Genomic DNA, 27,330 nt, shown 5'->3' on the forward strand with positions numbered 1-27,330 from the left:
GGTGGCACAGTGGTAAAGAACCCACCTGCAAGTGCAGGAGATGCCAGAAACACATTTGATCATTGGGTTTGGAAGATCCCCTGGAGAAGGATATGACATCCTACTCCAGTATTCTTGCCTGGGAAAAATGGACAGAGGAGCCTGGTGGGCTGTAGTCCATGGGATCACAAAGAATTGGATATGACTGAGCACACATGCTGGAGAAGGCAATGGCACCCCACTCCAGTACTCTTGCCTGGAAAATCCCATGGACGGAGGAGCCTGGTAGGTGCTGGGAGCCAGCGTGGAGAATCCCGCCCATGGCAAAGGTCATGAGGAAGAGGCCTGATGGGCAAAGGCGAGATCAGGCCTCGAGGGGCCCCCCTTTCTCGAGCATCTACCCCAAAACCAGAATCTGTTTTTTCATGACTTTCACCAACTCTTCTGACATTAACAGGGGGCTGTCCCCGACCACCTTTCTCTTTCTCTGGAAAGAGTTAACTTAAGGCTCTAGTTGATAATTCTCCTGGGCATGAAATGAGTGTTTCAAAGCCCCTGTTAGCATTCTAGCTTACTTGGCAGGTTTATTGAGACTCTTGCAACATTGTTAAGCCTATGCTTGCTGCCAAGTTCTCACATCCCTTATCCATTGTGTTCCTGAGAGTGCATACAGTCAGGATGTAGAAATAACAAGCAGTAGCTTTAGCATTAGCAACATTAGACTTTGAGTTAGTAAGTTTTTTCTTTGCTGTAACCCACTGAATCTTTGCTCCATAAAAATGTAACTCTGTACTTTAAGGGTGACGCGGGCTAGGAATTTAAGAAGAAACACTTTAAGGGAAAATTATTGTTCTGGCTGACCAACCTTTATCAAACAGAGGTCATAAAATATCAACAGGCCTCCAGGCCAGAAGATAATGTACAAAAAACAAGACTCTTGCAGGAAGGAATCGGATATCGATAAAAGTTAATATTGAAGGAATGTTGAGTTGACTCTGCATTTTTCACCTTGCTGTATGTACAACTCAGGGTATAAAAGCCCTGAGAAAAATAAAGTAAAGGGGCCTCGCTCACTGAAGCTTGGTCACCCCTTGTCATTGTTTCCTTATCTCTTTCTCTATCTTTCTTCATTCGCCGACGACATCCATCCTGAGGTTATCCCTGGACTCTGCTGAGGCTGGACCTCGGCATGTAGGCTGCAATCCATGGGGTCGCTAAGAGTTGGGCATGATTGAGCGACTTCACTTTCACTTTCCACTTTCATGTATTGGAAAAGGAAATGGCAACCCACTCCAGTGTTCTTGCCTGGAGAATCCCAGAGACAGTGGGCCCCCATCTATAGGGTCACACAGAGTCAGACACGACTGAAGCAACTTAGCAGCAGCAGTAGCAGAACACACACACACAAATAAATTTTTAGAGTTCCAATTTAAAAATCAAAAAACATATATGCACCCCATGTTCAATGCAGCACTATTTACAACAGCCAGGACATGGAAGCAACCTAAATGTCCATCAACAGATAAAGGGATAAAGATATGGTACATATATACAACCGACTATTACTTAGCTACAAAGAATGAATTTGGGTCGTTTATAAAGATGTGGATGGACTTGGAGTCTGTCATACAGAGTGAAGTAAGTAGGAAAAATATCATATGGTAATGCATACATCTGCAATCTAGAAAAATGATACTGGTGAACCTATTTGCAGGGCAGAAAAAGAGGTGTGGATGTAGAGTATGGACTTCTGGACAAAGGGGCAAAGGAGAGGGTAGGAAAAATTGAGAGAATAGCACTGGCATACATTCACTAGCATGTGTGAAACAGATATCTAGTGGGAAGCTGCTGTATAACACAGGAAGCTCAGCTTGGTGCTCTGTTTTGACCTAGAAGAACAGAATGAGGCGGGGAGGAGGAAGACTCAAGAGGGAGGGGATATATGTATACATATGGCTGATTCACTCTGTTGTACAGCAGAAACTAACACAACATTGTAAAGCAATTATATGGCAATAAAAAAAAATTTTCCTGAAAAAAAAATGGGCACAAGACATAGACATTTCTGCAAAGAAGACATGCAAATGGCCAGTAGGTAGATGAAAAAAATGCTCAACATCACTAATTATCAGAAAAATGCAAATGAAAATTACAATAAGGTACTACCTTATACAGGTCAGAATGTCCATCATTAAAAGGTCTACAAATAAATACTGGAGAGGGTGTGGAGCAAAGGGAACCCTCCTATACTGTTGGTGGGAATGTGAATTGGTGCATCCACTGGAAAATAGTATGGAGGTTCCTCTAAAAACTAAAACAAGAGTTGCCATATGATCCAGCAATCCCACTCCTGGGCTTATATCTGGACATAACCACTAATTCGAAGAGATACATACATCCTATGTTCATAGCAGCACTATTTATAATAGCCAAGACATGGAAACAACCTAAATGTCCACTGACAGATGAATGGGTAAGAAAGATATATATCTAAAGTGGAATATTATTCAGCCATAAAAAGAATGACATAATGCCATTTGAAGGAACATGGATGGACCTAGAGATTAACATACTAAGTGAAGTCAGAGAAAGACAAATACCTTATGAAATAACTTATATGTAGAATCTAAAATATGATACTACTGCTGCTGCTAAGTCGCTTTAGTTGTGTCCGACTCTGTGTGACCCCATAGACGGCAGCCCACCAGGCTCCCCTGCCTCTGGGATTCTCCAGGCAAGAACACTGGAGTGAGTTGCCATTTCCTTCTCCAATGCATGAAAGTGAAAAGTGAAAGTGAAGTCGCTCAGTCGTGTCCGACTCTTCGCAACCCCATGGACTGTAGCCTACCAGGTTCCTCCATCCATGGGATTTTCCAGGCAAGAGTACTGGAGTGGGTTGCCATTGCCTTCTCCCAAAATATGATACAAATGAACCTATATATGAAACGGAAACAGACTCACAGACATAGAAAACAGACTTGTGGTTGCCAAAGGGGAGGGAGGATGGGGGAGTGTTGGATTGGGAGTTTAGGATTAGTAGATGCAAACTAGTATGTATAGAATTAATGAATAAGGTCCTACTGTATAGCACAGGGAACTATATTCAATATTCTGTGATAAACCATAATGGAAAAAAATATGAAAAAGAATATATGTAAGTGTAACTGAGTCACTTTTCTGTACAGCAGAGTGTACATTGTAATTATACATTAATAAGATTAAAAAAATCAAAAGCCTAGTTCTGTAACTCAATCCAAATGATTATAAGTGTAGTAGAGAGCCCCCTAAGCTAAAAAGTTAGACTGAAAATTGGTCCTGTATTAGTAGGTTCCCAGTGGTGGCACATCTTCCAAAATATATATTTTTGTATTTTCATAGCTTAGGGCTCACAGGATGTCTATGGAATACCAATTATCACTGAAGAGTTAACAGTAAAAAATTAACAATCTCACAAGGAAATGACCTACTATGAAAGGGAGGCAGCAGATATATTTAAAGATACTCCCATTTCTAGAACTATAGCTAGTTAAAAAACCATGTGGACTTCAAGATAAATATATTTCAACTGTTCAAAGAAATAAGGGAAGAACTCTACCTACTTTCTATCTAGTCACAGATAAAGACAGATTTAACAAATTAGGTGACAGACCTTGAGATCACCCAGAATGTAGCATGAAGAGCTAACAATGGAAATATGGTAAGAGAAATAGAGAAATGATAAGTTCCAGAATAGGTTTAACAGCTAATCCAAATGGAAGACTAGAGAAAAAGAGAGAGGCAATATGCCAAGAAATGGGTTACTAGAGCAACACTGAGACTGCTATACTTAGAAAGGCCAGCTTGCAAAGCTGGCCCTTGGCTGCCATCTGGAAATTTATAGAGTTCAGGAATGTCCCCACCATTCACTAACTGATAAGGCTGCTTCTACAAACAAGGTGATCTGCTTTCCTTCTGGGATTCTGGAATGTTGGTATGTGCGGGGCAGTTGGTATATGTATAGATGCTGAGTCTCTAATGGGCTTCTCTGTGCACAAAAACACACATGTTGCTGCCTTTTCAATGCTGGGAGAAGTGTGTGCTGTGTGACCCTAGATGGGAGGGAGAGAACATAAGGAACTCTACATGGAGTCCTCCAGATTCTGCTCCTGTCTTCTCCCCTTATGCTCTAGTTGTATATCCTTATATCCTCAGTCGATAAGTCGTGTCTGCCTCTTTGAGACCCTATGGACTAAAGCCTGCCAGGCTCCTCTGTCCATGGAATTTTCCAGGCAAGAATACTGGAGTGGGTTGCCATTTCCTCCTCTAGGGAATCTAACTGACCCAGGGACTGAACTTGCATCTCCTGTGTCTTCTATATTACAGCCAGATTCTTAACCTGCAGAGCCACTGGGGAGGCCTGTATATCCTTATTACATTGTTGTGATAATCTTAGCTGTATATACAGCTAAATGCTGAGGCCTGGGAATCCCTCTCAAGAATCTCTGAAAGTGGCAGTGGTCTTGAGGGACCCCCAGTCTAGGCAGCATTTGAAGAGATAATGAATGAGATTTCTGTCATGTATCTTACCCTTTTTAAAAATTTATTTATTTTTTTAATTGAAGGATAATTGCTTTACAGAATTTTGTTGTTTTCTGTCAAACCTCAACATGAATAATCCATAGGCATACATATATCCCTTATATCCTACCCTTGAATGTCCAGAGTCCTGAGTGTGGTGAGACACAGTACTGAGACACAGTTCCGTGTAACTGTAAGACTTTAAGAAAGTAAGTATTGAAAGCTACCATGGAGAAATTTTTAAAATCACCTATAAAGAAACAATTAGATCAACAACAGATTTCATCAGCTAAAAAAGAAGCCAAAAGAATATTTTTGAAGTCCTGAGAGAAGCTGTCACCTTAGACAACCTTTTAGATATCTCTATCCCCAGCTAAATTATTGCAATGGAAGATGACAAAATAAAGATGCTTTTGGACAAAAAAAGACAGAGAATTTGCCACATACAAAGCTTGCTAAGAATATGCTTTGTAGTTGAATTATTCAAGAGGCAAATGAGTAAAGGGGAAAAAGGTATGGGGGGAGGGTAAAGAAAATCCAGCAAAGGCATGAAAAGAGGTAAAGGAAAAGCAGAGATCTTTAGAAAATACAGTTTCCTCTAAAAGAAGAAATACAAATACAGTAATAGAACAATAAATAAATATTAACCCCATTAAGTATAGGCCAACCATATTAAATTGTACTTTTAAAAATAAGCTATGTGTTTTTAAAAGACAATTACAACAAAATGGGAAATGTTAAAATCATAGACAGATACACCTGGCACTTAATAACCAAAGAAAATTGGTAAAACAATGCTTATGTTATACTGTGGTGTTGGAGAAGACTCTTGAGAGTCTCTTGGACTGCAAGGAGATCCAACCAGTCCATTCTTAATGAGATCAGCCCAGGGTGTTCTTTGGAAGGAATGATGCTAAAGCTGAAACTCCAGTACTTTGGCCACCTCATGTGAAGAGTTGACTCATTGGAAAAGACTCTGATGCTGGGAGGGATTGGGGCCAGGAGGAAAAGGGGACGACAGAGGATGAGATGGCTGGATGGCACCACCGACTCGATGGACGTGAGTCTGAGTGAACTCTGGGAGATGGTGATGGACAGGGAGGCCTGGCGTGCTGTGAATCATTGGGTCACAAAGAGTCAGACATGACTGAGCGACTGATCTGATCTGATCTGATGTTATACAAAACAGAATGAGCTGGATGCCAAAAACAAATAAGGACAGAATATGAGAATATTATAAAACAATTTCAGTTACATAGATGCAAAACACTTAAATATATATGACAAACTGATTATGAGAGAAAAAAGGTTAGACATCTAATAATGTTAAAAATGTATATATTCTACTACATATTCTACTTACAGTTACACCACAGAGAAATTCTGCAAATATGTACATGTACAAGAATGGCAACAAGGTATTAGAAACAACTAAATGCCCACCAATAGAGGCTTAGATTGGTGGACTCTGATACTGAGATGTTGGAATGCTATACAGGAGTTAAAATGAATGAATTAAATCTAACACAGGTAAACTCAAAGGTGAATACTGAATACAGAAAGTTAGTTGTGGAAAGATCTCCTATGGTTTCTAGGGCACTAATCTGGTAAATTTATAGAAAGAATGCTATATTGATTACCGGTGCAAATTTATGTAGTAAAAGTATAAAAATATGGGTTAGAAGGATATTCACCAAATTCGTGATACTGTTTGCCTATGGAGGGAATGAAGGCAACAGGACTCAGGAGGGGGAAAGGGAGGCTTCACCTTTATTTGTAAACCTCTATTTCTTTTATAAACAAAAAAACATCACCACCAAATGACAAAATTTTAGCATTTGCTATTATTGGAAGGTAACTACAGCATTTCTTATGACTATGACTTTCTATACTTTTGTGCAGTTTTAAGAGAAATGCCTTAAAGCAGGGCTTCTGGAACAGTGGAGTGAGGACCTTAGTAAATAGTCTTTCCCTTAAAAGCAATGAAAATATTGGCAAAATTATGAAAATCTATAATTTCAGGACTTTGGAAATTAACCAAAGTCATACACCACGTTGAAAAGCATTTATTTAAGAACCACCAGTGAACCTCACTGAGAACAGCCAAGTACGTGGTTTCTACTTGGTGTTACTTCTCCCCATCTCCACCTCCACCCTAGACCCCTGGCTCCTCAACTGTGTGGTCTGGAAGGAATGAAAACTGGCATCCTCACAGCAACTGAAGGGAGCTCCACTGAAAGCCCCATCTCCAGAGTTTTGTTACTACCTTGATCTAACTTGGAACTCGGTTCCAAACAGTATATAGTAACTACAATCCCCATGAAAAAATAGAGAGTACCAGTAAAGGTAATGTCCAGCAAGGTGTTAACATGGCAGGCGTGGCTCCTGGCTGATGTTTGGGAATGCAGATTGTGGAATGTTCCCTATTTTGATGATTTTAGCCTACCTGGGGCACTAAATACCTGATCTTCTCCTGGGTGTCTAGACGCCTGGATGTGCCTATTTTTATTTAGTGGGTCAACTGAGAATCTCCCACAAAGTGAAAAGGGCTTTCTAAAAAGTCTTACATGCCACATGGACTTGAACTGCAGCTGTCTAGCCCTGCAGCATCTTGGCTTTGCATGAGAAAGGGGCAACTATCCCTGTAGGGATTTGTCTCCTACCAAGTGCCCAGCAATATGGGTGGAAATGAATCTTATTAGGACACATGAAGAAATGTCAGAAAGCAGGAAATAAAAGGAGGAAAAGTCTTAGAAGCTTCAGAGTTCACAAAAGGAAAATTTCAGTCAGAAGACAATGGAACAATGCCTTCATAAGTCTAAGGGAAAGAAATGTCCATCCTAGAACTCTACTCCAAGCTCAACTCCCCATCTTGGATGAGGTTTCAACAAATGCTTTCAGATATTCAAAAATCTAAAAAAAAAAATTTACCTCCCATGGACCTACATTCTTTCTTAGGAAAGCACTGGAAGAATGTGCTCCAGTGAAATGTGGAAGAAGGCATGGCATTAAAGCAAATGAGGACTTCCAACAATGAGAAAGTGGGGGGAATTCCCAGAATGATGGTGGAGAAAGATGTCAGGATGGTGGCTGCACAAAACAGGAATGAAGATAATCCACCCAGAAGGGAGTGGTCAGAGGGCCCCAGACAAACACAGGGATATGACATTTGCTGGAGTACTTTTAGTTCTGGAAACATTTAAAATCACTCTGGATCATGGGTCATGAAGTGTTTAAGCTGAACTAGCGAGAAGTACTCAGAGAAAGAAGCAAATGAAAGAAACAAGGCAATTATTAACCAGAGGAAACTAAAAGTTACATAGAAAAGGTAAATTAATCATAGGTCACTACATGGTTAAGCTATCTATAGTGTTCATATAGTCATTTTGTTCATATAATCATTATGTAAACAACAGTATTGATGGAAAGCAAATTTATGGTATAATCATACTGGGAACATGGGCAAACAAGAAGTCTTTGTGTTGCAAGGAAAATATACAGATGGCCAATAGGCACATGAAAAGATGTTCAACATCACTAACCATCAGGGAAATGCAAATCAAAATCACAATGAGCTATCACCTCACACCTGTCAGTATGACTACTATGAAAAAGACCACAGCCAATGTTGGTAGAGATGTGGAGAAAAGGGAACCCTCCCACACTGTTGGTGGGAATGCAAACTGGCACAGTCACTATGGAAAACACTATGAAGTCCCTCAGGAAGTTAAAAACAAAAACTACCATATGATCCAGTAATTTTACTCCTAGTTATACAGCCGAAGAAAATGAAAACACTAATTTGAAAAGACACAATGTTCAAAACAGCATTATTTACAAAAGCCAAGATATGGAAGCAACCTAAGTGTCCATCAACAGATGTATGGATAACAAAGACACACACATACACAAACACATACATGCAATGAAATATTACTTAACCATAAAAAGGAATGAGATTCTGCCATCTGTAAGAACATGGATAGACCTGGAGGGTATATTTGTTCAGTTGCTAAGTCATGTCTGACTCTTTGCAACCCCATGGACTGCAGTACGCCAGGCTTCCCTGTTCTTCACTATTTCCCAAAGTTTGCTCAAACTCATGTCCATTGAGTCTTGCTTAGTGAAATAAGTCAGAGAAAGACAAATACTGTATGTTTTTGCTTATATGTGGAATCTAAAAAATAAAACAAATGAATGTAACAAAAGAGAAACAGACTTACAGATACTGAGAACAATTTAGCTGTTACCAATTGGGAGAGGGAAAAGGGAGGGGCAAAATAGGAGAAGGGGATTAAGAGATAAAAACTGGGACTTCCCTAGTTGTCCAGTGGCTAAGACTATGTGCTTCCAATGCAGATGGCCTGAATTTGATCCCTGATCAGGGAACTAGGTCCCACATGCAACAACTAAGAGTTCACGTGCCACAACTAAAGATCCCAAATGCTGCAACTAAGACTTGGCTCAGCCAAATAAATATTTTTAAAAAGATAAAAATTACTAGGTATAAAATAAAAACTAGACACAGGGAATACACCCAATATTTTAGAATAACTTTAAATGGAGTATAATCTATAAAAAAAATCAAATCACTGTGTTGTATACCTGAAATTAACACAGTAAAATATATCAACTATACTTCAAAAAAAAGAAAAAAACTTGATATTCAAAAAAGAAGTCTTTGTGTGTATGTGTATGAATGGCAAAAACAATGAAGTGAGCTAAATCTTCATCTTCCATAGCAGAAAGTTTTAAATAATTTTTATAAGAAATATGTAAATTATAAAGAACAGAGATACCAAAAATTATCTGTATATCCACTACTCATTAAAACAATTATTTTTACCTTTGGCTCATTTTATTCTCTTTCTTCTCAGATAATCACTATCCTGAATTTTATATTTCTCATGCCCTGACTGTTTCTCAGCTTGTTAGCTAAGACCAAGTACAGTATTATGCCCTTGACATTCATTATAGTTTTATCAGATTTATTTTATTCTTTAAACCATGGACATGATTTAATTTGATAAAAATTAAAGCTTTTTTAATCAAGAGAATACTGCCCTAGGTCAGTAAATCTGAAGTCTCAGATGAAACATGATTATCTTAAAAAATTATCAGAACTGACAGAAGATAGAGGAAACATGAATAAATCAGGAATTATTTTTAAAAAACTATAAATTTTACTCTGTACTTGAAAGTTTTGCCCTAAAAAAGGCTTCCTATCCAGATGCTGTTATAGATGACTGCTATCAAACTCTTAAAACAGGTATAGTTCAGTCAATATAGTTTCAGAAACTAGGAAAAAAAAAAAAGGGAAAAGTACAGTTTTTTTTTTTTTTTATGCAGTGAGGATAACCTTGGATACCAAAATAAGAGAACAGTACAAGAAAAGAAAATCAAAGATCTGTCTCACTCTGAACATTAATGGAAAACTCTTAAACATGAGTAAACTGAATTCAATCAATTAAAAATGATTTAAAACTAATTAAGAGTTTAGCGCAGGAATGCAAGAACAGTACAACATCAGAAAAATGTTAATATAATCTACCACATTAATAGATTAAAGAAGAAAAAAGTATCTTCTCAATAGATGCAGAAAATAAGCATTCAAGAAAATACCGCACATTCATGATTCTTTTTAAATGTCTTAGTAAACCAAGGACATAAAAGCTTTTGATGAAAGATATTTTTTTCAAAAAACCACAGCAAATATACTTAATGATGAACGTTTTAGAAATCACATTCTCTGTGCTCAGTTTCTCATCTATAAAATAATAACCAGTTTCCTTTACAAGATCATTTGGAGGATTAAACTCTGTAATGTATATAAAGCAGACAGAGTACTGCATTTGTGGGGCACAGCACATGCTTACACATTGACTATCATTACATTTCTATCATTGTCCTCACCATTATTTCCATTAGAATCAGAAACAAATAAGGAATTCACTATCATTATATCTATTAGACACTGTATTACATGCCCTGACTAATAGAATGGGAAATGAAAAGAAAATATATAATTGGAAAAGACCCTGACACCTGGAAAGATTGAAGGCAGGAGGAGAAGGGGAGGACAGAAGATGAGATGGTCGGATGGCATCACTGACTCAATGGACATGAGTTTGAGCAAGCTCCGGGAGCTGGTGATGGACAGGGAGCCTGGTGTGCTGCAGTCCATGGGGTCACAAGGAGTCAGACACAACTGAGCGACTGAACTGAACTGATAATTGGAAATCCAAAATTGCTTTTAAGAAGATAATTGTTTACATAGAAGACCCAAGAGAATCTAAAAGCTATTAGTGTTAATAAAAGCATTCAGACAGGTTTCTGTACACAAATTGAATGTATAAATACCAATGCATTGTCATACATTAGTATTAACCAATTAGGAACCACACTATGAAAAAAAAATCCTAATCACAATTGCAGTAATAGCTAGGAGGTATCTAGGAATAAGTGTAACAAAAGATGTGCAAACATGTCCTGAAGACAAGTTCAAAATATTACTAAATGGCAGAAAGGACAGGTTGAGTAAGAGTTCACTGGTGGTAAAATTCAATAGAGTAAACATACTAAACCCCAACATACTTCCAACTCATCTCCAAACACAGGTCAATTGCAATTGAAATCCCCAATAGTTTTCCATGGAACTTGACAAACTAATCCTTAGATTCCTATTTGAAGACCAAAGAGTCCAAAGAGATAAGGAGAATCATCCTACCAGCTATTAACAACATCAACAACAGTAAGAATGATATAACAGTTGACATTTATATAGCATTCAATTAGGCACTTTAAAGTTATAAAGTTAGAAAAACATGCAAACGGCAAAGGGACAAACAGACCAATGGAACAAAATAGAGCATTGGAAAAGCCCCACACAGATATGGAACTTGTCCTCTAGCTGAAGGGGTATCCCACACCACCGTTGAAAGGGTTCAGTATGTGGGATGGTACAAGTGGATGCCCACATGGGGAAAAAAGGGCAATTAATAGTTCCCTTCTTCATGAATTATGTAAAATCTAGGCAGATTTTATATATGCCTATATATATGGCAGAAAGCGAAGAAGAACTAAAGAGTCTCTTGATGAAAGTGAAAGAGGAGAGTGAAAAAGTTGGCTTAAAACTCAACATTCGGAAAACTAAGACCATGGCATCTGGTCCCATCACTTCATGGCAAATAGATGGGGAAACAATGGAAACAGTGAGAAACTTTATTTTGGGGGGCTCCAAAATCACTGCAGATGGTGACTGCAGCCATGAAATTAAAAGATGCTCGCTCCTTGGAAGAAAAGCTATGACCAACCTAGACAGCATATTAAAAAGCACAGACTTTACTTTGCCAACAAAGGTCCATCTAATCAAAGCTATGGTTTTTACAGTAGTCATGTACGGATGTGAGAGTTGGACTATAAAGAAAGCTGAGTGCCAAAGAATTGATGCTTTTGAACTCTGGTGTTGGAGAAGACTCTTGAGAGTCCCTTGGACTGCAAGGAGATTAAACCAGTCCATTCTAAAGGAAATCAGTCCTGAATATTCATTGAAAGGACTGATGCTGAAGCTGAAATTCCAATACTTTGGCCACCTAATGCAAAGAACTGACTCACTGGAAAAGACCCTGATGCTGGGAAAGATTGAAGGCAGGAGGAGAAGGGGATGACAGAGGATGAGAAGGTTGGATAGCATCACCAACTCAATGGACATGAGTCTGAGTAAACTCCGGGAGTTGGTGATGGACAGGGAAGCCTGGCATGCTGCAATTCATGGGGTCACAAAGAGTCGGACATGACTGAGTGACTGAACTGACTTAGGCAGATTTTAAGAGAGTAAAATGCAAAATTTGAAATTTTGGGAAGAAAATTACATTACATCTTTATGAGCTCAGTCAGAGAAAAGTTACATGAAATTACACAAAAAGTACAAACTAAAAAATCAATCAATTACAAAGAAATTACATTACAAAGAAAACTTCTACTCAAAAAACACCAACAATAACCAAGATGAAGAAAGAATACTAACTAAAAAGAGTGGACATATGTGTATGTGTAACGGATTCAGTTTGCTGTACCTCTGAAACTAACACAACATTGTAAATCAACTATACTCTCCAATAAAAATTTTTTAAAAAGATACTGACTATACACAAAATCAGAATCAGGACTATATAAAGAATCTGTATAAATCTAAAAAAGTCAAATACCCCCAACAAAAACACAAATAAAGGATATAAACAAGTAAGCCACAGAAAAGGAAATCTAGTCCACACCAAATATGAAATGATAAATACCTTTACTTATAATCAGGGAAACAAAAATTACAGTAAGATACCAATTTGTACTTAACAGATTACCAAAATGTAGAGTGTGCCCCTGTATGCATGTGTGCTAAGTTGCTCCAGTTGTGTCTGACTCTTTGTTAGTCATGGCTCACCAGGCTCCTCTGTCCACAGGATTCTCCAGGCATGAATACTGGAGTGGGTTGCCATGCCCTCCTCCAGGGAATCTTCCTGACCCAGGAATCAAACCCACATCTCTTACATCTCCTGAATTGGCAGGCAGGTTCTTTACCACTAGTGCCACCTGGGAAGCCCAAGGAATGTGCCCATACTACAATTCTATATAGAGAGAACAGTGCTATCATTGTAGAAAGTTTTCTTGGGCAGCACTGGTCTAAATCATGCATTGTCTGTATCATCAGTTTGGCTGCATAAGGTTACAGAGCTTTGCATTTTTACATTGATGCTTCCTGTTCAAAACCAGAAGTTTCACATATTTCAGAAGCTACATCTGCCACCCAGTTGCAATCCATGCTCTGAAGGAACTGGCTTAACATGATATCAGTACAGCTCTTTGCAGGCCATCTGCTTTGAAAAAACCATTGGTAGAGCCCTTTATTTTTCCACTTCTCTTGCCCACATCTCAAGATTTAACAATAATCTGTACACATGGATTAAGGTGATACTAACTTGGGGGGAGGGGTGAGGAGGCAGCTCCACTGTAAATTGGGAAACAGCAGTGACATTTTTTCTTAGTTTGATTCCAGCCTGGGGCTTTCTAAATAAACACTGCAGAAGTAGTAACAGCATGGTGACTATAGCGGTGTGTGTATGCTTGGTCGCTCAGTCATGTCCAACTCTTTGTGATCCCATGGACTCTACCTGCCAGGCTCCTCCTCCTTATGGAATCTTCCAGGCAAGAAAATTGGAGCAAGTAGTCATTTCTTCCTCTGGAGATCTTCCCAACCCAGGGATCAAATGTCTCTTGCATCTCCTGCACTTGAAGGCAGATTCTTTATCACTGAGCCACCTGGGAAGCCCAAGTATAGCTAATAATACTGTATTGTGTATTTGAAAGTTGCTAAAAGAGTGAATCTTAAAAGTTCTCACTACAAGAAAATAAAACATTAAAAAAAAAAAAAAACCGACTCATTTCAAAGGCTGGTAATAAAATACTACCAAGTACTTTTGCAGTCCAGAGACCTTTCCAGGACTTAAAAGAGTAGGTCAAAACCACTTGGAGTCCCTCTGCAGTAAGACACCTTACAAGTAGGAGTTAAAAAAAATAAAAGTAGGAGTATTAAGGTTTAAGAAGCTGAGGAAGAAACCTTCTTCAGACAGAGCTGTTGGAAAGTGGTGGCATTTTCTCTCTCACACAACAGGGGCAGGAGGAGTACTTTTGCCCCAGCACTAATCTAGTAAGGATAACTTCAAGGAGACAACCTGCTTGATATAAGTCCACTAGACTCTGGGGGACCCATGGGACTTGGCACCTGGTTTGTGGCTAGAAAACTCTACAGGTGACAGGCAGATTGTGGCAGTCTGTGGCCACAGAAAAGAGGTTGCATTGGGTGGTGGTGGGAGATAATGAAGAGATCAAGGCCCCATCACACAGACACGCATTCCACAAGCCAGATGTGGACCCTCTGGATAGAAACAGGGTTGGGTTACTTTGGAGAGGGGGCTTTCTCCTAGCATCAAGGTGACCTCAGCAAAAAGAGCCTGGATGTCTACAACGGTGCCGTTTGGTGAGGGCAAGAAGGAGATATATTAAATAACTTGCTGGAAAAGAGGCACCACCTATATTGAGGGAACTGCAATCAAGGGCCCTAGCTGGGGCATCTCCAAAGAAACCATAAACATACCAGTTTGTGTGTGCTCAGTCGTGTCCAACTCTTTGTGACCCTATGGACTGAAGCCCACCAGTATCCTCTGCCCATGGGGATTGTCCAGGCAAGAATACTGGAGTGGGCTGCCATGGAGATGCCATTTCCTCCTCCAGGGGTTCTTCCCGACCCAGGGATTGAACCTGTGTTTCTTATGTCTCCTGCATTGGCAGGTGGGTTCTTTACCAGTAGTGCCACTTGGGAAGCCCAAAACATACCAGGGACAGAAAGAAATCGGTCTCTAGAATCTGCCACATGCAGAGGGTGTCAATATCAGATTATATCTTTATCAGTTAGGGCAAACTATTTTTGTCCTAACTCCCTTCTTCACTTGCTTCACCCAAGGAGCCAGAGATGGCCCAGTTGGTGATTCGGTGAGTGGCAGGGGGCGGAGGGGATGGGTGGGTGGTGGAGAGTGGAGTAAAGAAAGAAAAAGCTGAGCATGCTTCCTTTGGTACTAAAACCTTCGCTGGAGGGGAGATATTTCCCTTTAAATGAAGTTCATAGTTTTCACTTCTACACATGATTACTATTTTAAAACTAAAATGAGACTACCACAGACCCTCAGAAATTAAAAGCATAATAAGGAAATAACTATGAACAACTTTATGCCAATAAATTTGCCAACTTAGGTGAAATGGACAAACTCCTTGAAAGACACAAGTTACCAAAGTTCGTTCATGAAGAAATAATCTGAATAATCCAGTATCTATTGAAGAAATTGACACTGTAGTTTAATGCCTTCCTATAAAGAAAACTCCAGGCATACATGACTTCACTGGGGAATTCTATCAAACATTTAAGGAAGAAATAACACCAATTTCATACAAATTCTCCCAAAGAACTAAACAGGGAAGGGAATACTTCCCAGCTCATTCTATGACTTCACTATCTTGATTGTGGTGATAGATTCTTGGGTGTTTACATGTCAAAACTTATCAAATTATACACTTAAAATACATGCAGAAAACTTACCAAATTATATACGTTAAATACATGCAGTTTCTTGTATGTTTCTTGTATATTGTGGTATAATACAGAGAGGCTGAAACAGCTTAATCAGTTCTTAGAGGCAGTCATAGCATCACAATACTTATATTAGACAGGGAAGCTATCAAATGAATTATCTAAACTTCTACCTCATGAAACTAGCAAAAGAGAAAGTTAAATTACCAGGAGGATAGAAATAATAAATATAAAAGCAAGAATGAACGAAACTAAGGTTTCCATTTCTAGGCACAATGGAGTATGTCTACTACAGCCCCTCTCCTACTGATTATTGCAACTAAGAACTCTGGACAAAATATGTAAAGCAGCTATGCAGGATTCTGACAAGTTAAAAGCAAAAAAAAGCAGGTAGACTCTGAAGGTGAGTCAAGTGAAGAAGCAGCCCGTATACCAGGGCATTTCTTTTTAGTCCCCATTCTTTTTTCACAAGACTCTGTCCTAATGGTATATAAACCTCCAGAAGTCCTGAGCTCATCCAAGCAAAAGCCTCACATCAAAGCTTTAAGAACTGAACGAAAGTAATATTTCAACCACAGCTCGATCTGAGACTAACACCTAAGTGACAAATGCATGGAGACAACCATGAAGCCGGCCAGCAAAGGTTCTGAAAGCTGCGCAAAGACTTAAGCCATCATTCAAGTCTCACATTAACCCCTGAATGGTGCATACACAAAGCAAAGGCTTTGAACACCACATCGATTAGAATCAATACCCACAGAAGACAACACAAAACCAGTGATATGAATCTAACTAGGTTTATCAAGTGATAAATAAAGATTAAAAGCAACAAAACAATCACCACTATCTGGGATAGAATCCAAAATCATTCAACACAACAAACAACTAGCAAAATGTGACCACTTCTCAAGAGAAAAGATAACCAACAGCTGCCAGATGCTGGAAATACCAAAGACATTTTAAGCAGCTATGGAAACAGCTCTATGCGGCAGACACACTTGAAGTGAATGGATAAACAGAAGTTCTCAACTGAGATACAGAAACTATTTAAAAAATGGAAATTTTAGAACTAAAAAAGATAGTATCTGAAATCAGAAAGACAAACAAACCAACACCTGGGGTGAATTGAACAGCAGAATGGAGACGAGAGAGGCAAGAGTCAATACACTTGGAGTTAAACTGACAGAAATGGTCCAACCTGCCAATATGAGGAACAGAGACAAAAAGACTGAGAAAAATAAAAGAAAGAAATACAGCATCAGATATCCATGGGGCAGTATTAGAAGGTCCAACATTCACATCATTGGAGTCCTCCAAGGAAATGAGACTAGTGCAGAAGAAAAGGTCTGAAGAAATAATGGGCAAAAAAGTCCCAAATTTTGAAAAAGACATAAAATGACAGATTCAAGATACTAAGCATAGCAGAAACAACATAAACTCACAGAAACACCCAGGAATATTACAGTCAAATATCTGGAAAGCAAAGTTAAAAAAAAAATCTTGAATGTAGTCAGTTAAAAAAAAAAAGCACACTGCATATGAATCAATTATTCAAATGACTGTGATGTTCTCATCAGAAACAATGAATATCAGATGATACTGGAACTTCTTAAAATTACTAATGGCAAAAAAAAAGAGTCAACCCAGAATTCTACACTGAAGCAAAGAGATTTTGTCATCAGATTTATTCTAAGAGAAATGAAACAGGATCTTCTGCAGGGTGGATGGGAAGACTAACAGAAATGATAAAATATCTGGGTAACAATAAAAAAATGGGCCAAAGAACCAAACAGACATTTCTCCAAAGAAGACATACAGATGGCTAATAAACACATGAAAAGATGCTCAACATCACTCATTATCAGAGAAATGCAAATCAAAACCACAGTGAGGTACCATCTCAACCTGGTCAGAATGGCTGCTATCAAAAAGTCTACAAACAATAAATCCTGGAGAGGGTGCAAAGAAAAGGGAACCCTCTTTCACTGTTGGTGGGAATGCAAACTAGTACAGCCACTATGGAAAACAGTGTGGAGACTCCTTTAAAAACTGGAAGTAGAATGGCCATCAGTTCAGTTCAGTTCAGTTCAGTCGCTCAGTCATGTCTGACTCTTTGCGACCCCATGAATTGCAGCACACCAGGCCTCCCTGTCCATCACCAACTCCCGGAGTTTACCCAAACTCATGTTCATCAAGTCGGTGATACCATCCAGCCATCTCATCCTCTGTTGTCCCCTTCTCCTCCTGCCCCCAATCCCTCCCAGCATCAGTCTTTTCTAATGAGTCAATTCTTCACATGAGGTGGCCAAAGTATTGGAGTTTCAGCTTTAGCATCAGTCCTTCAAAGAACACCCAGGACTGATCTCCTTTAGAATGGATTGGTTGGATCTCCTTCCAGTCCAAGAGACTCTCAAGAGTCTTCTCCAACACCACAGTTCAAAAGCATTAATTCTTCGGCACTCAGCCTTCTTCGCAGCCCAACTTTCACATCCATACATGACCACTGGAAAAACCATAGCCTTGACTAGACGGACCTTTCTTAGCAAAGTAATGTCTCTGCTTTTGAATATGCTATCTAGGTTGGTCATAACTTTCCTTCCAAGGACTAAGCGTCTTTTAATTTCATGGCTGCAATCACTATCTGCAGTGAGTTTGGAGCCCCCCAAAATAAAATCTGACACTGTTTCCAGTTTCCCCATTTATTTCCCATGAAGTGATGGGACCAGATGCCATGATCTTCGTTTTCTGAATGTTGAGCTTTAAGCCAACTTTTTCACTCTCCTCCTTCACTTTCATCAAGAGGCTTTTTAGTTCCTCTTCACTTTCTGCCATAAGGGTGGTGTCATCTGCATATCTGAGGTTATTGATATTTCTCCCGGCAATCTTGATTCCAGCTTGTGCTTCTTTCAGCTCAGCGTTTCTTATGATGTACTCTGCATATAAGTTAAATAAGCAGGGTGACAATACACAGCCTTGACGTACTCCTTTTCCTATTTGGAACCAGTCTGTTGTTCCATGTCCAGTTCTAACTGTTGCTTCCTGACCTGCAAATAGGTTTCTCAAGAGGCAGGTCAGGTGGTCTGGTATTCCCATCTCTTTCAGAATTTTCCACATGACCCAGCAATCCCACTGATGGGCATATACACCGAGGAAACCAGAATTGAAAGAAACATGTGTCCCCCAATGTTCACTGCAGCACTATTTACAATAGCTAGGACATGGAAGCAACCTAGATGTCCATTAGCAGCTGAATAGATAAGAAAGCTATGGTACATATACACAGTGGAGTATTACTCAGCTATTTAAAAAAATGCATTTGAATCAGTTCTAATGAGGTGGATGAAACTGGAGATTATTATACAGAGTGAAGTAAGTCAGAAAGAAAAACACCAATACAGTATATTAACGCATATATATGGAATTTAGAGAGATGGTAACAATGACACTGTATGTGAGACAGCAAAAGAGACACAGATGTAAAGAACAAACTTTTGGAGTGTGGGAGAAGGCGAGGGTGGGATGATTTGAGAGACAGCATTGAAACATGTATATTACCATATGTGAAATAGATCGCCAGTCCAGGTTCAATGCATGAGACAGGGCACTCAGGTCCAGTGCACTGGGACGATCCTGAGGGATGGGATGGGGAGGGACGTGGGAGGAGGGTTTAGGATGGGGGACACATGTACACCCATGGCTGATTCATGTGAATGTATGGAAAAAAACCACTACAATATTGTAAAGTAATTAACCTCCAATTAAAATAAATTAACAACAATAACAACTACAACAAAAAATCTGGGTAAATATACAGAATGGGCTTCTCTGGTAGCTCACCAGTACAGAATCTACCTGCAATACAGGAGACTTGCAGAAGACACAGGTTCAGTCCCTGGGTTGGGAAGATCCGCTAGAGAAGGAAATGGCAACCCACTCCAGTATTCTTGCCTGGGAAATCCCATGGACAGTGGGCTACAGTCCATGGGGTTGCAAAAAAAAAAAAAAAAACAGGCTATTTTTCTCCTTTTGAATTCTTTAAGATATGTATGACAGTTGTGGATATATTTGAAACCTATAGCATAACATAAAGGAGGGGAGGGAAGTGACCTATATTGCTATAAACTTTCTACATATGACTTGAAGTCTTAAAACATAACTATATATGGTGAAAGGGTTAATAAAGTATGTATCTCTTAATTGCTAGAGAAACCACTAAATTAAAAAAAAAAAAAACAAAGGAGATACTGACCAAAAGCAAATAGGTGTGTTTAAAATGAAATATTTAAATTGCAGTTATAGTCCCTATGCAAGACCTATGCACTCAAAACTACCAAATATTACTGAGATACTAAGATAAATTTTATAGACCTAAATAAATTGAGAGATACACTATGTTTTTGAATTGGAAAACTCAATATTCTTAGCACTTCAATGATCCACAGACTCAATGTAATCCCAAACAAAATCCCTGTAGGCTTTCATGCAGAAATTGGCAAGCTGACTTTAAAATTTATATGAAAATATCAAGGACCAAAACATTATTAAAAGAACAAAGTTGGAAGATTCACTGTACCTGATGTGAACATGTAGGCTACAGTAATTAAGACAGTGCCACGTTGGCAGACAGATCAATGCATATGTGCTCAACTGTTTTTGATAAGGGTACCAAGGTAAGTCAATGGAGAAGAGACAGTCGTCTAAAAAATGCTGCTTGAACAATTAAATATGCATATGCCAAAAAAAAAAGGAAAACAATGACCCTTAACTCATACCAAGTAAAAATATTCATCTCATTATTGGCCATGGACCTAAATATAAGTGAAAGTGAAAGTCACTCAGTCGTGTCCAATTCTTAGTGACCCCATGGACTCCAGTCCATGGAATTCTCTAGCCCAGAATACTGGAGTGGGTAGCCTTTCCCTTCTCCAGGAGATACGGTCCATGGAATTCTCTAGACAGAATACTGGAGTAGGTAGCCTTTCCCTTCTCCAGGGGATCTTCTCGACCCAGGAATCAAACCAGGGTCTCCTGCATTGCAGGTGGATTCTTTACCAACTAGGCTATCAGGGAAGCCTAATAAATATAAGAGCTAACATTATAAACAGTGGAAACAGTGTCAGACTTTATTTTTGGGGGCTCCAAAATCACTGCAGATAGTAACTGCAACCATGAAATTAAAAGACGCTTACTCTTTGGAAGAGAAGTTATGACCAACCTAGATAGTATATTCAAAAGCAGAGACATTACTTTGACGACTAAGGTCGTCTAGTCAAGGCTATGGTTTTTCCTGTGGTCATGTATGGATGTGAGACTTGGACTGTGAAGAAGGCTGAGTGCGGAAGAACTGATGCTTTTGAACTGTGGTGTTGGAGAAGACTCTTGAGAGTCCCTTGGACTGCAAGGAGATCCAACCAGTCCATTCTGAAGGAGATCAGCCCTGGGATTTCTTTGGAAGGAATGATGCTAAAACTGAAACTCCAGTACTTTGGCCACCTCATGCAAAGAGTTGACTCATTGGAAAAAGACTCTGATGCTGGGAGGGATTGGGGGCAGGAGGAGAAGGGGACGACAGAGGATGAGATGGCTGGATGGCATCACTGACTCGATGGACGTGAGTCTGAGTGAACACCGGGAGTTGGTGATGGACAGGGAGGCCTGGCGTACTGCAGTTCATGGGGTCGCAAAGAGTCGGACACGACTGAGGGAGTGAAGTGAACTGAACATTGTAAAAATATGAGAAAATCTCTGTTACCTTGTGTTAGAGAATTGTTATACAGGGTATAATAGCATGAACTGTAGAAGAAAAATTTGATAAATTGGACTTTATCAAAATTAAAAATGTCTTTTTTGGGAAAGACACTGTTAACATAAAAACAAGCCACAGCATGGGAGTAAAGACTTGGAAAACACATAGTGATAGAGGGCTTGCATCCAGAATATATAAAGAACTCTCACAATTTAATAATAACAAAAATGGCAAATGATTACAAGAAATAGTTCACCAAAGATATATAGATGGCAAATAAAAGAACATGAAAAGATGCTGAATATCAGTTATTGGAAAAATGCAAATTAATAGTACAATGAGCTACTCTTACACAGCATCTAGAAAGACTAACAATACTAATAATACCAAGTGCTGGCAAGAGAGCAGAACACTGGAACTCTTATATGTTGCTAGTAGGCATCCAAAATGGTACAGTTACACTGTAAAACAGTTTGGTAGTGTCTTGTGAAGTTAAACATACACTTACCATATGACCAAGCAATCCCACTCTATTTACCCCAGAAATATGAAAACATAGGCCCACACAAATGCCTAAACATGAGTGTGTTCATACCAGCTTCTTTCATAATAACCAAAAGCAAGAAAAAATTCAAAAGTGCATACCTTGGTTTATGGTAAGCAAATGGAGTATCATTTGACTACAGAAAGGAACAGACTGTTGAAACATGTCACAACCCAGATGAACCTAAAAAGCAGTAAGGTAAATGAGAGAAGCAAGATGCATAAGGCTATATACTATAAGATTAATTTATATAACATTCTAGAAAAAAAACAAAACTAGAAGAAACAAGATCGGATATGAGAGTAGGGGAGAAGTTTAATTGTAAACAGGAACAAGGAATATTTTAGGGGAATGAAAATGTCCAATAGCTTGACTGTGGTGGTATTTAAATGACTATATATTTATCAATATATATAGAACTGTACACTTAAGAGATGTGAACTTCATGGTATATAAATTATACCTCAATAACCCAAACCTCATTTTCAAGAAGAGACTGCAGTTACATATATCATGACAGTACATGGAAAATGCATCTGGAAATTACATTAAAAGATTTCCATATACAATCCACTATCATATTGTGCTAGTTTTGCATTTCCTTTTATGAAAATACCTGTTAAGCATTAAGGATAGAAAAAATACTAAGAAATATTTTATTCTAATTAATGATATGCCTGTGGGAGTATTTAGGTGTGAAGTGTACTGATAGCCACAACTTACTTTGAAATGTATTCCACACACAAAAAAAAGGGAGATTGATGGAAGAAGAGAGGAATTAGCACACAGATAGGCAATAAAGCAAATACAGCAAAACATTCATTATAGAATCTAAATGGTATTACACGGATGTTCAATCTATAATTATTTTGCTTGTTTTGTCTGAAAATTTTTATAATAAAATGTTGAAGGGAAAAAGACACTGATACAGAACAGCAAAGTAAACCCAAAGAAGTAGAAATGGAAATAAATGTAAAAGGAGAAATCAACAAAATGAAAAAAACAATAAAGAAAATTAACAAAGGTATAAGTTATTTCTGTGAAAAGCTCAACAAATTGAAAATAATTAATATGACAGCGAGGCTACTCTTGATATGTGGATCTTGACAGAAGATTTTTATTATCTCAGAACAATCCGAGAATTTATGAGATCTGTCAGAGATTTCATCCAGGGCCCAGAGGGGAATATAAGCTCTGAAATAGCTTGAAGAATGGAGGGATGGGGGAAGAGAATCAAGCCATCCAGTAGTGAGGCTGTGTGCTCTTATTTACTACCCTATCTGACCCATGCTCCTGGGTGATGGCCTTGCTAAGTCTCACAGTTCTTTGAACCTCTGTCAGCAGACATTTAAAGCAATGAATCTGAACTAGACATGGGTATCAGAACTATCTGGAATGTTACAATGCACATAACTAGGCCTCCACAGGTGATACACCTCTGGTTAACAACCATTACATTAAACAAATATTCTATATGGCTAATAACAATACAAAGAATGATTACATATATTGAGAATTTCCTTTATTCCTAGGCACTTTTTTTTGGTGCTTGATATTTATCAACACATTAAATTCTGTCAGTCCTGTAAGTTCTAGCATTTAGCCCCATTCTACAAACAGGCAAAGAGCGGCTAAGTCACATGTACAAAGTGACAGCTTGTGAGTGAAGAAGCTAGAATCTGAATCTAGGCTGTGAGCTCCAAAGTCCAAGCTCTTCACTGGGCTATGGAAGAATAACAAACCTCCTTCCTCTGCCCCAGTCCAAAACAATCAAAGCAATACTTACTTAGTGCCTCTACAGCCCCACACCTGGATGAATGAGAATAAGATGTGGACTCTTGCCTCTAGGGGTTTGTGTTCCAGGTAGAAAAGCCACAGGCATTTGGCTACAGTTTAAAGAAAGTTACCAACTGGAATGCAAAAACAGAAGCTTAGCTATGTTGTTGAAAGTTACAAAGATAGCCAACAAAGAAAGGAAAAATAAAAATTTAACGAACATTGTGAAGCCCTGCAGAGCAGAAGATCAAGGTTAATTGAACTAAATCCTTATTTTTCATAGGAGGGAAAGTGAACAAAGAAATGTAGGTGTGAAGGTACTCCCTGGACCTTTGGAGATGCTCATCAGAGGAATTAGAAACCTTGAAAAGAAGCTGCCCTTGGAGGTGTGACTGCGAATGCACTGAGATTACTTCATATCCCAGACTGTTCTGCACATTCAGACTCAACATGGGAAATGTGACTTCAAAGGGTGGAAGCTGCCTTTGAGTGTATGCTTCCTCCTTCCACAATTAATATTGAAATAAGAATGAGACTCAATTCCTAGAAACACTGGAAGCAGAAAAAAGCAGGCCATCAGCAGACCAGAAATCCTGATGAATCTCTATGGAGCAGCAGATACGGGATTGATTGATAAATTGTAAATTGTAGGCCAAAATGTCCTAGGGAGAAGGTTCAGGGATGCTCTGAGTGAGAGGGTGCACCTGCCAGGCAGGAGTGGGCTCTGGGGAAGCCATCTAGAGAGTCATCTGGAATCAGCTGGGCCCGTCTGACTACAGCTGCAGCCATGAAACTAATCTCTGAACAGCTGTTGAAAAGCAGATGCAGATTCAGTAAAGCTGAAGTGGATCCCAAATGTGCACTTCTACTCTGAGCCCAGGCCATGCCCAGGCTGCTGGTCCATGGAGCACAGTGAAGGGTAACCACTAAGAGTGGGAGAGAAAAAGATGAAGACCAATGTCTCGAGACTTCCTCGGTCACCATAAGGGACCCTGAGCAAAAACAAACAAACAAACAGGAAAGCAGACAGTGCTCACTGAAGCATGCCACTGTGGAAGTAATATGATATGCTCTCAGGTTTATTTATTTTAATAAATAGAGATAATACAAAAGACAAAAGAGCTAAGCAGGAGGGAAGTATTGATAAGAGGAGGAATCTGACAACAGGTGCAATCAAGTCAGATTTGGAATGGCATGAGAGAAATAAGCAAACAGAAATCTGTGTGAAGTTGACACTGTTTAGCCTCAAACTGAGAGCAGACAAGGACACGGGGGTACCTGGCCTGGTAGAGCTAAAGGTCACTAAGCAAAGCTCTTTTGTCCATCCCAAGTCCAATAAATCAATAAGCCAGGCAGGATAATTTCCCTGAGGTAAAAGACACTGCATTTCAGACTTTAAGGGCCCACAATATGCCAAATAAAGAGGAAAGATCATCCTTCCATCTGCTTGGCTTCTGATGTACATGTGAATACCCAAGAGAGAAGGTTTAACAGCTTTCAGAAAGGAGGAGGAAGAGGAAAGAGACAAACCTGGGCACGTCTCCCTATACTGGAGATGCTAGAAGGTGGAGACAGGATCTACAGAACAACAGCAGCCACCTCTGTCTGAACCCCAAGAATAAGGGGTGGCATGTGGGGCATCATGTAGCTATCATAGCAGTTCATTCCATCAGCCCTCAGTTGTGTCCCCAAGCCTGGGGTTTTTGAGATAAGTTCCTGGGTGTGCCACTGAGGCCAAGATCTCCCTGAGCCATGAAGGTCCCCTTGCCTGGCCCAGCTGGCTTGACGTGGGCTTACCTGGACAGCTCCACATCACGCTTTCTCCAGCTGCCATCCTGGCCTCTTCTTCTCCTTGTCCCAACCTGAAGATCCCATGTGGCTGGGCCACAAAGTATCCTGTTGAGGGGAAATGATAGAGGACTTGGTTATGAACATCTGCAGCATCCCAGAACCAAGGCCCATCCTTGCAGGGCAGGGATGGTCTGGCTTTGGTGACTGCCCTGTGAGCCTAGCCAGTGGGCCCTCAGTGCAGACCATCCACAGAGAAGGCAAGAGCATGACCATCCTGGGCAGGGGGCAAATGCCATTAGGAATTCCTGACCAGGAGCCTGAGGCCTGACTCATTCAGGGCCCAGACACCCCTGAGCTGTAGCAGCCCAGAGAGGGAAACACGAGGGGGTGTGTTCCAGTCACCCTGTGGAGGGTTCCTCACCAACAGAGACCAGGTGGCTATAGTTCTCCAACATGACATCCCTGTGGAGGTTCTTCTGAGCAGTGTCCAGCTGCTGCCACTCCTCCTGCATGAAGTCTACAAACACATCCCTGAAGGTCAATGTTTCCTGCAACAACACACTTCTCCTTAGCCCACTGTCCTTAGCGGCAGGGCACTGGCATCCCTCTACCCAGAGGATAGAGGCCAGATATGTTGCTAAATATCCTCCAATGCACATGGCACCCCTCCACAACATAGCATTATCTGACTCAAAGGTCAAGAGTGCTGAGGTGAGAAAAGCTAAGGTTGATCAAACACACAGTGAAATGGAATGGACACAGAAAGGACTAGAATGTGCTGTAATATGCGAAAAGGAAGAAAATAAAAGAAAAGGGGATTCTTCCATCGAGACAAATAAATATGCACACATGATTTCTGGCAGCATGCATGAAATATGAAGGAGATATGGATACATGTGAGAAGGAAAATTATTTTTCACCTTTTGTTGAACGAAGTGTTTGTTTGAATGTTTTATCATAGGTACAGAGTACTTTAAAAAAATGCTCAATTCAATTTATTAATAATCTATTCAGAACACATTTTTAGAATTTCTGCATCCATATTCTTAAATAAAAGTGGTCTTTCACTTTTTACTTTTCTGTAGTATCTTCCTCGAATTTAGGTGGCATCATAGCATGAACTGGATTCCTTCTAATCTTTCAACAACAGCCTAGAAGAATTGAACACAGAAATTATCTGGTATTTAAAATTTTGTGAAAGTACCAATCAGTCCAGGATTTGGGAAAGCAAATTTAAAGTGTGAATACCTTTGGTTCAAAAATTTTTCCAGGTGTACTCTCCATAAATACCTGTACTAATGAGCCAACAGATACATAGAAAGCAGTTCATGAGGCACTGTTTACAATAGAAAAATAAAAAAAAAAAACCACAAATATTCATGAAGAAAGAAATAGTTAAATGAGACATCCATACCATAAAAAGAGGAACTGAAACAGCTTCTATGTACTGATGGGGAACAACACTCATAATATAATCAAGTGGGAAAAGCAAGATGGGTATGGGAGTGTGATGGGATTTGAGAAAAAACACACATTACATGTACCTCTGCTGCTGCTGCTAAGTTGTTTCAGTCATGTCTGACTCTGTGCAACCCCACAGATGGCAGCCCACAAGGCTCCCCCATCCCTGGGATTCTCTAGGCAAGAACACTGGAGTGGGTTGCCACTTCCTTCTCCAATGCATGAAAGTGAAAAGTGAAAGTGAAGTCGTTCAGTCCTGTTGGACTCTTCGAGACCCCATGGACTGTAGCCTACCAGGCTCCTCCATCCATGAGATTTTCCAGCCACGAGTACTGGAGTGGG

The 27,330-nt window shown here is 39.6% G+C and overlaps 1 protein-coding gene across 1 annotated transcript in view; it reads right to left on the reverse strand.

Moving 5' to 3' along the window:
* Positions 1-27,330, reverse strand: part of ZNF674 (zinc finger protein 674) — a 34,886-nt gene that overhangs the window by 3,755 nt on the left and 3,801 nt on the right. Inside the window, 2 exon segments of the mRNA XM_068963222.1 lie at positions 25,534-25,632; positions 25,949-26,075. Coding sequence (XP_068819323.1) covers positions 25,534-25,632; positions 25,949-26,075 — 226 coding nt within the window.

The sequence above is a fragment of the Capricornis sumatraensis genome, chromosome X, assembly GCF_032405125.1.
Source record: "Capricornis sumatraensis isolate serow.1 chromosome X, serow.2, whole genome shotgun sequence".
NCBI classification, from domain to species: domain Eukaryota; kingdom Metazoa; phylum Chordata; class Mammalia; order Artiodactyla; family Bovidae; genus Capricornis; species Capricornis sumatraensis.